General features: G+C 37.9%; 1 protein-coding gene across 1 annotated transcript; it reads right to left on the reverse strand.

The window, feature by feature from the left end:
* Positions 1–627: 627 nt before the first annotated feature.
* Positions 628–4,716, reverse strand: LOC120421977 (lipase member H-like). Its single transcript, XM_039585287.2, has 4 exons — positions 4,496–4,716; positions 4,030–4,418; positions 1,069–1,408; positions 628–973 (listed from the first exon to the last, which is right to left on the reverse strand). Exons 1-4 carry the CDS (start codon positions 4,579–4,581, stop codon positions 895–897), a joined length of 894 nt encoding a protein of 297 aa, XP_039441221.1. The 5' UTR covers positions 4,582–4,716; the 3' UTR covers positions 628–894.
* Positions 4,717–9,510: the final 4,794 nt, after the last annotated feature.

Raw genomic sequence — 9,510 nt, forward strand, 5'->3', positions numbered from 1 at the left:
CTTCACCTTGCCGGAGTTTTTTGCTCTAGCGGGTGAGATGATGACGCGGTTCCGGACCTGCCGTAACAAGGCGGAGCAATTTCTGGCCCTTGGGGAGCTAATGATTAACGGTGCACATCAACCAGAGCTTTTGCACCCAGATTTTTGTAACAGACATTTTAGTATCTTCAAAACTACGGGTACTATCGAAATATTTTTTTATTCATCCCCTAAAGTACGGTCCACAAAGTAATTTACAACAAAGTTTGATTAATTTTACATTCCCAATATTGCAGGATTGGGTCCGTAAGTTTGACTATTTTGGTATAAGAAGACAACAACTTCCTTCGTTGCTGTGCACCCTTAAGCAAATCTACAATAGATAAAAAAAAAACTGTGATCTAGTTTAAGCTTTTTCCTTTTCTATCCCCTTTCCTTTTCAATTTCAGTAAGTTTTTTTCTATTTTTTTTTTCTTACTCTTGGTAATCTCTTAGTGATAAGCAATAATCGTTCCAAAATGGATTGAGATTTAACACACAGCTGAAAGGAACTCCAAATCTCTGTTATGTACTGCGAATGAACAAATTGTACCATGATTATTCACTAATAAATCCGAATTGAAATTGAAAATTTTATTTTTGTTTGTTTTACCTTTTTATTAAAGAGTGAATAGTAGTGTAATAAATTAATATATATTGTGTGACAAATAGCAACGATAATTAACCCTCATTGTGTCCATCTTTCGCAACTGAAACGTAATTAGCACTAATCAGGATTACGACTGATAAAACAAAAACTTTCGCGACAAAAAGGGTCACCATAATTGGCAAACTTTTACAATTACTTTCGCGCACGTTCTCTGGTCCGGCCAACATCCGGACAACCGATTCAAATCACCTCACTGTGTTCGTTAATTAGACCTCGTTTGTGGTCGCAATTTCGTTGAACGGGTACGCCTTGGTCGTGGGACAGAACAAATCGCCAAAAACTCCACTGCAAAAAATAAGATGAGAAAAAGAAATTTAAATTACAAAAAAAAAAATCGAATTCCCTTCCCCCTCGGAAAGAAAAACTTTTGATTGACTTACGCCTGCACGTCGCTGAGGTAGCCCATCCGGAACGTGGGCGGCCAATCGGTGGCGGCCCGGAACGAGAAGCACTCCGGTCGCTTGGCGGTGGCCCGGAACTCGTTCCGGAAGGCACTGTTGTAAAAGTACGGACACAGCCCGTGGCTGCCCTTCGGGAAGGGTCCGGCCGCCAGCTGGCTTCGGCCACAGTTGCCCATCATCCAGTTCTGGTGGCAGTCGCGTCGGAACGTCCCGAATTCGGCACTCGTGTGGATGCACTGGACGTTGCGGGCCGCCAGGCGGGGGTTCAGCACCGAGAACGTTCCGTCCGAGTCGAAGCCGGGCCCGGCGGGTTCGCAGACTGTGGGTTTGGAATGGAAATTAACGGTTTTAAATGTTTTCTTTCTTACTTCATTTGAAAGGTACCATGGTACCCAGGAATGCACTCCTTCAATACAATTCCAGAAGTTGCCTTTGTTTATTGGTACAAATACACGGAGAAAAATGAGTTCCGGAAATCGTGAAAAAGCGTTCATGCAAGAAAGCAAGCCTAAAAACTCACAAGTTTAGCCAGATCCGTACACAGAAATTTTATTATGTAATAGTGCACAGAAAAAAAAATCTGAATTCAAAAATGAACTTAGTTTTTCGGCTATTTACATCAAATACATCAAAATGTATTATAGTGTAAGTCATAGTTGAAAGGAACTCCAAAACTCTATTAGGTTATAAGCAATACGAAATTGTGAAATGATTATCATCTAATAAATTAATTAAATTGAATTGAATAATTCTAAAAAATATAATTAAAAATTGTCTTTTTGAATATAATCATATTTCAAATAAGTAGTGATATGTATTTAAAAACAAAAACACTTACTCCAAGAACTTTTTTCAAAAAATTTACTGAAACTGCTTTAAAAACTCCAATAAATTCAGCAAACTTCACGAAAGATCCATTTGAAAATGTTGAAACACATAATAAAATCATAATAAACACAACAACATAATCAACCTAAATCAAAATTGTAAAATTTCAGTAACACACATTTGAAACAAAATCCAGGGAAGAAATTAATGAGAAGATTTTTTTACAAAATGAAAAATACGGAACTGTGCAAGAAAAACTGGTCAGAGTATATCAATCAGCAGTTTTCAAATATTTTTGAAAAGTTTTATAAGTTAGTGAACTAGAAAAACGTTGTTCAAATCGGGAAACAGGCAGCATATCCGGGTTCCTTCAATAATTTTACACTAAGAACAGATTAAATTGCTTGCTTCAAAATTGGGTTAATATTTTAATAAAAAAATCTCTTCATATAAACGTTTAGCAAAGTGATATTTTTTCATTAAGGGGTTACATACATGTAGAAAATCACAAAATTTTATATTTCAGAAAATTCAATAAATTCATTAAAAAGATGATTTTCAATCACACCTGAAAGTTTCATGAAGATATTTCATGACTGAACTGAGTAAGAGACGATTTAAGTTCACAATTTTGTTATGAGAGCAACTCTCTGCGAAATCGGTCGGTTTCGACCATTTTTATTTTTTGTATTTTTTGATTTGGCTCAAACTTGGTGGGGGCCTTCCCTATGACCAAATAAGCTATTTTGTGTCATTGGTTCACCCATACAAGTCTCCATACAATTTTGGCTGCTGTCCATACAAAAATGGTATGTAAATATTCAATCAGCTGTAACTTTTGAGTGAATTTTCTGATCAATTTGGTGTCTTCAGCAAAGTTGTCCCGCCCGTGTGGATCAATCGGACCGCGCACTGGACTCACAATCCAAAGGTCGCCGGATCGAATCCCGCGGCGGGCGCTCTAAAATTCTTTGTGTAAATATGGGTATTCGGCGCCGTCGCTCCGTGCCATACTTTCATACACTTAGGAGCCCAGGGCGGCAAAGTCCTTGTAGATAAAAAGGAAGACACTAGTGGTTGGTACTAGCAATGGTGGCCGACAGCTATAAAGTCAACTTCGTTTTCGTTCACAAAGTTGTAGGTATTGTTAAGGTTTTTTGAGAAAAAAATAGGTACACGGAAAAAACATTTGCAGATTTTTTTATTAACTTTTTTTCACAAAATCTCAATTTCCCAAAATAAGTATTTTTTGATTTTCGAGATTTTTTGATATGTTTTAGCGGACAAAAATCCGCAAATTTTGAGCCATAGAGAAACATGGTCAAAAAATCTGCCGCCGAGTTATGCATTTTAGTGTTAGTGATTAGTAATTTTTTGAAAAAATCAAAATTTCATGCAAAAACAAGTTTGACATTATTTTTTAATGCAAAATTGAATTTGCAATCGAAAAGTACTTTACAGATTTTTTGATAAAGGGCTCCATTTTCAAGATATAGCCACCGAAAGTTTGATTTTAGCGAAATATTTGCAGTTTTTCGATTTTTTAAAATAGTGACCATGAGTGACCACTTCTAAAAATATTTTTTTCAAAAAGTTCAGAAAATTTGCTATAAAATTGCCTAAGAGACATTGAAGATTGGACCTCGGGTTAATGAGATAGAGCCGCTTTAAGAAAAATAAACACGAAAATTGAAGTTTTCTAAGTCTCACCAAAACAACCCACCATTTTCTAATGACGATATCTTAGCAACTAATGGTCCGATTTTCAATGTTAAAACATGAAACATTCGTGAATTTTTCCGATTTTTTTGAAAAATATTCTGTAATTTTTTAAATCAAGACTAACATTTAAAAATGGCCAAACATTGAATATTACACCCATTTAAAATGCTAGTCGAACAGCTCAAGCCAAATACTTTGTCCATACAATTTTTTATGGAGAATGTCACTTTTTCAGTTATGTTTATTTTTAAGCAAACATTCTAGCCAAAATTTTTAGAATGAATTCGTTTCCAAATCATGCGCACATTTTTTTGTAAAACAAAATGTAAAGCTTATCTGTTTCATTGGAATAATGAAGTTCCAAAACCGTTACATCTTTAAGTTACTCACCATCCAGTCTTCCCAGCTTCCCCAGCCCAAACCGTCTTCCCGCCTCGATGGCCGCCTGCGCTCCAAAGCTAAACCCGAACATGTGCCCATTGGCCGGATCAAATCCGCGCCCTTCCAGCTCCCGCAGCTTCCACGCCAGAGTGTCCACCACGCGGTAAAAGTGTGGCACCAACCCCCCGAAGTAGTCCTCCGTCACGGCGTACTTGCTAAAGTCCATACAGATGACACATCCCCCGCGGTACTCGGTCAGGTTGGACAACGTGTCCGGAATCCACTCCGTCCGGTTGCAACCCTCCTTCCAGCCGTGGACCACGATCGAGAATTTATCCTTTTCCGTACAGCCATCACCCTCCACGAAGAAGATGTGCTCGTCCGGAGATGCCGTAACTCTGTCAGAATTTGAAGAAAAACACACAAACACAAATTTCAACTTCACGCAACTTGAACTTCAAAAAGTAGCACAAACCGTTCACTGGAGGCAACGTGGACCGCGGCCAAAAGTCCAAAAATGGCGCCAATTTGCACCACCCGTCTAACGAGGAACTGTCCCATATCTACTGCTCGGAATATGACCGTGTCGGATGACCAACTGCGCGACTATCAGCTGGCGAGCGGCCACCGCAGGCATCTTTATACGACTCGGATGCCGGTAGAAAGTTCCGGTGGATGAAACGCGAGTTAAGGGGTTACGAACTGGAAGGGTCGGTGAATATTCGCGATTTCACGGAACGCTTTTCGTGTGAAACAAGAAGCTTATTTTTTATTTTCTCACATTATTGCAGATTCTGTTGACGTAACCCCGTCCCAAACTCAGCACTTGACCCATTTCTGGCTATTTTTGGGACCTTGGCAGCTTATCTGATTTTATCACAACTGTGACTTTATGAGCTTAGCATAAATCTGGACCTGGTGCTGCTCCCTCTATCCAACAACATCATGCATGCAGTCAATGCCAGGTTTCCCAGGGAGGCTGCCGAGATAAGAGCATCGTGAGATGATACACCCGCGTGAGATATGAGTTAATTCTGGAGGTGCGTGCTTTGGGACACCAGCTGCTGTAGTGGAAACTACAGGCTTCGCGCGCTCGTGGGCCATAAATAGTAGTGTTTTATGACCACCAAACCAGACGCCCATACGGGATTGAAGCCGCACGGCGTGGCTGTAGACACCCCATGAGGAGATTTTTATCTAGAACGTAGTGTTTTACCAGCCTGAATGATAATTTAAAATTTTGAAAAAATCTCTCAGTATAACGATTTCAACAAAAAAAAAACTGCTATTGGCATGCAAATAGAGGTGTATGGTAATAAACAGTTTTAATAATTAAAGTGATCTAAAAGTTACACAATATATTTTGCCATAACAAGTACCAACAGAAAACAAAAATTTAAAGATTTTTGGTTTTGGACCGTTTATCTTGAAACGAAGTATATATCAAGATTGCAAATCAAAATCGGTTGTAAAAATTGAAAAATAAATAGTCGAACAAAATGTCATAATAAATTTAAAAAAAACCATTGTCAACCTTAGCAAATATTAAAATTTTACAAAACAAAATAACAAAAAAATACTTTTAAAATCTGGAGCAACATTTGAAAAGGGCGGATAAGCATTTGACAGCTGGAACTATTTTGCAAATTCCGAGAAAACAGGTAACTTTTTCACAAAACTCTAAGTGTGAAACAATAATTTCCGTTTTTCCCAAATCCTCAAATCCTTTCTTAGTTAAGAATAAACTTAGTTAAGAATAAATAAAAATCTTTTGATTCAGAAAATAACATTATGAAAATCTGTGTCATCCATCTTTTAGCGACAGGTTTTTTTGCGAGTGTTTTCCTGATTTCGGATTTGTTTTTCAACAAACTTTATTTACATCCATTGAGATAAATGTATTAGTCACAGCTGTAAGGAACCCCCAAAACTCTGTAATGCACCTACAAAAACTATCGTGCAACGATAACTAAAGAAATAATCAGAATTGAATTGAATTGAGTCATCCACCATCCAATTATTATTAGAACTATTAATTTCTTAACCTTCCTACGGTATTGGGGTCCTTTTCGGCCTTTTGAAAATTAAATTTGCCGTAACTTTTGCTATATACATTAGGGTGGGTACGGATTTTGAAAAGTTCTCAGATCAAGTTCTGGTGTGATTCCCCTTGAAGGGCATACCCATAGGGACTCTCACGCCAAATTTCAGCTCATTTTGTTGAAAACTGGCTTGTCTCAAGCGGGTTCAAGTTTACATGGGATTTACTATGGGAAATTTTGAATTTTCGTTCATTCGCTCCTACAGGCCTGGGAAAAACACGTAGAAACTTCTAGGATGGCCAGAAATGAGCGGAATCGTCTGGAGAACAACTTTCCCTAAGAGACCAGGTCGATTCGTTCAACCCCCATCGAGCTCAACGGCAATACATCCGGGGTTTTCGGAACCAACGGTTTTCACCAGAAAAGCATCAAATTTTCCTTAGCATGCTATGAATGCTTGATGAACACCGCGACGCCACATGTCAAACAGCTACCACGTGATTGTAAAATTTGCACCATAACAGTTTTTTTCTTATTTGGAGGTTTAGAATACAGCTAAATAGTATCTGGATCACCAAAAATGATAATTCTATAGTTCAAAAAATTATAAAAAGTAATATTTTTTATAGGCGATGCCAGTCGGATGATAGGGTTTATCTCATATTCCGAGAGTGTCCCCAAGGGGCCACCGGTAACCGGTTTCAGATTGGCCATGATGGGTCAACGAACAACGGCATGACCGTAGATTGACATATCTTTCAATTTCATGAAGTTTGATACGTCGGATGATAGGGATTCTCTCATATTCCGGAAGTGTCCCCAAGGCGCCACCGGTAACCGGTTCCAGATTGGCCAGAAAGGGTCAGCTAACAATGGCATGACCTTAAATTGACATATCTTTCAATTTCATGAAGTTTGATACGTCGGATGATAGGGATTCTCTCATATTCCGGAAGTGTCCCCAAGGCGCCACAGGTAACCGGTTCCAGATTGGCCAGGAAGGCGCAGCGATTAACGGCATTACCAAAGATGGACATATCTTTCAATTTCATGAAGTTTGATATGCAACATGATGGGTTTTCAACAAAAAAAATCAAATTGGCCGTTCATCGGAAACCCGGGAACCGGTTCCAGGTTACCCGGAAGTGGCCACTAACACTCCAGAGTGGTTCTGGCAATCGTGTATTGTGTTGTTAGTAAGTTTTATGGATCAATTTCAACTATCATGAGGAGTATTGGTATCACATATACGTGAAAAACAGTAAAATATGAACTTGTTGGATGTTCCGGATTTCCGGAACCGGTAGGTCACCTGGCCGTGATATTAATATTTGTGGTCAAAGTACAGGTATAAACCTGTCGAATGCAACCCGGAGCATCCTGATTAGTTGAAATTGCCGGAGATACAGGTCGTCAAAGTTGGGGTCTCAAAAAGGCCTTTTTTCGGTTGTAGCCGATTCCCGGTGGCCACAGTAACCAAATCTGGTTTTCCAGGTCGGTTTCGGAAAGGGGACGTTCTAAGCTTTCATTTGTGACCAAAAGAACCGGAATCGGTCAAAAACTGGATTTTTGCCGATTTTTTAAATTTTGGGGTCGAAAAGGACCTCAATACCTTATGTGTGATTTTTTTTTAATACCAAGGGAAGGTTAGATAGCCTTGTAATTTTCACTCGCATTTTCACAGTTTTCAAACACTTTTCCCGGCTTCTCGACAAAAAAAAATCACAAATTCCTTACTTTTCCCGATTTTTCGCGAATTCAGGCGAATTTCCGATTTTTTCCCGATTTTCCCGACTATAGTGGCCACTTAATTTCAATATTTTTAGAAAGAAAAAACATTAAAAACGAAGAAGTAATTTATAGATCAATGAAAAACAAGCTTTATCCTAATTTTTTACCCATTTTTAATGTCTTAAATAGTTCTTTCATTCTCCTTAATATATTTATTAAAATAGTTAATAGTAACCTTTAAATATTGAATCAAATGATCAAGACAAATTCAGTGCAAATGATTTGAAAACAATAAACAGGGTCCTAAAGCCCTATGTAAACTTTTATGTACAACGGTAAAAAATACGATTAAAACCCATTTCTGATCACTTTTTTTCATTTTAATGCAAATAAAATGTTTTCGATGGATCAACTATGGTCTCCTTGGATCGAGCTGTCAAGTAAGATATTTTCAGTCAAGAAAGGCCGCAAAGTTAATTTTTCAACGTTAATCCAAACATTCATTTTTAATCTTTGTGGTCGTGCAAAGCCCCATTGTACTCTGAAGAAAAAGCTTTATTTTTTTTTCAGCAATTTGAACATAATTTTAGAACCCAATTATTCATAGTTTTCAAACAAGTATGCTTAAAATTTCAGAGATTCCCCGACTTTTCTATTGCGTTTTTAATATTGCGGTTTTTGGCGAATTCACGACTTTTTACCTTCCGGAAAAGGCAACCTCCGTTTACTGTAGGTTCTCACACAAAATGCTCCTAATTATTGCAAAAAAAAACATATTTATGAATTTAAATAAAGTTTTTTAAATAAGAATGATGACGGAGGATAAGAGTGAGTTAAATTAAAAAAATATATATTTATCATTGAATTCTCAGATCCACAAAAATATCTGCATGAAATATAGAATTTACTAATTTCAAAACAATGGAGATAAATCACTCAAGCAAAAATCTGTGCAATTTTCTGTGGTTTACCTACCTGTCCGTTAGGTCGATCAGAAATGGAGTTCCTGTGTTATAGATAGTAAGGTGCATAATAGGGAAAAAATAATAAAGAAAACATTTAAAATAAAATTAGTGGCTACGTTAGCTGAGTAGCTTTGGAACAGCGATTAACGCTGCAAAGTGAAGTTCCGATGAACGTGTCGACCCATCGAGATCATCGTTACCTTCAAGTTTTCGTTCGACCAAAACATTCTGCAGTGATTGATCACACGAACTTAGAAGGGGAGAGCAAAGCAGCGACAAATGGAATCTGATGGACGAATGTAAATTTGATGCATTCCTAGAAATCCTCATCTTAGTCGCCATACCCATGTCCAAAAGGAATCTCTGGAGACTATATGGCATGAAAAATTTGGGAACACCCATTACCGTGCAACCATGCCCTTGAAGCAGTCGAAAAATAATCTCAGAATTATGAGGTTCTATTATGCTAAACAAACAAGACTGACAGGATAATTCTTCGATGTGCTATGTGAACGTCGTTTACAAGACCATGCATTACGAAGGAGTAATAACACACCGAGACGCAAAGCAAAAGGGAGAAAATCACCCAGTTCTATAACGCAAACAATGGAGCTGTTAATACAGTACGAAAATGGTTTCAGTGGATCGAATCACATTAAAGTAGGTTTCAAGGTACTTGAAGTTCTCATCCGTGTTAGGAAAGCACTCATTTTGCAAGATTTTGGACTTTTTTCGGCGGTCTTAGAAATGAA

This window comes from Culex pipiens, chromosome 2, assembly GCF_016801865.2.
Source record: "Culex pipiens pallens isolate TS chromosome 2, TS_CPP_V2, whole genome shotgun sequence".
Lineage (NCBI taxonomy): Eukaryota > Metazoa > Arthropoda > Insecta > Diptera > Culicidae > Culex > Culex pipiens.

Excerpts from the sequence above, each read along its gene's own strand:
- LOC120421977 (XM_039585287.2), bottom strand. The coding sequence starts at position 4,581 with ATGGGACAGTTCCTCGTTAGACGGGTGGTGCAAATTGGCGCCATTTTT. Across the intron at positions 4,419-4,495 it reads CACGTTGCCTCCAGTGAACG|AGTTACGGCATCTCCGGACG; the intron begins GTTTGTGCTACT and ends AAATTCTGACAG. Across the intron at positions 1,409-4,029 it reads GAAGCTGGGAAGACTGGATG|TCTGCGAACCCGCCGGGCCC; the intron begins GTGAGTAACTTA and ends CCAAACCCACAG.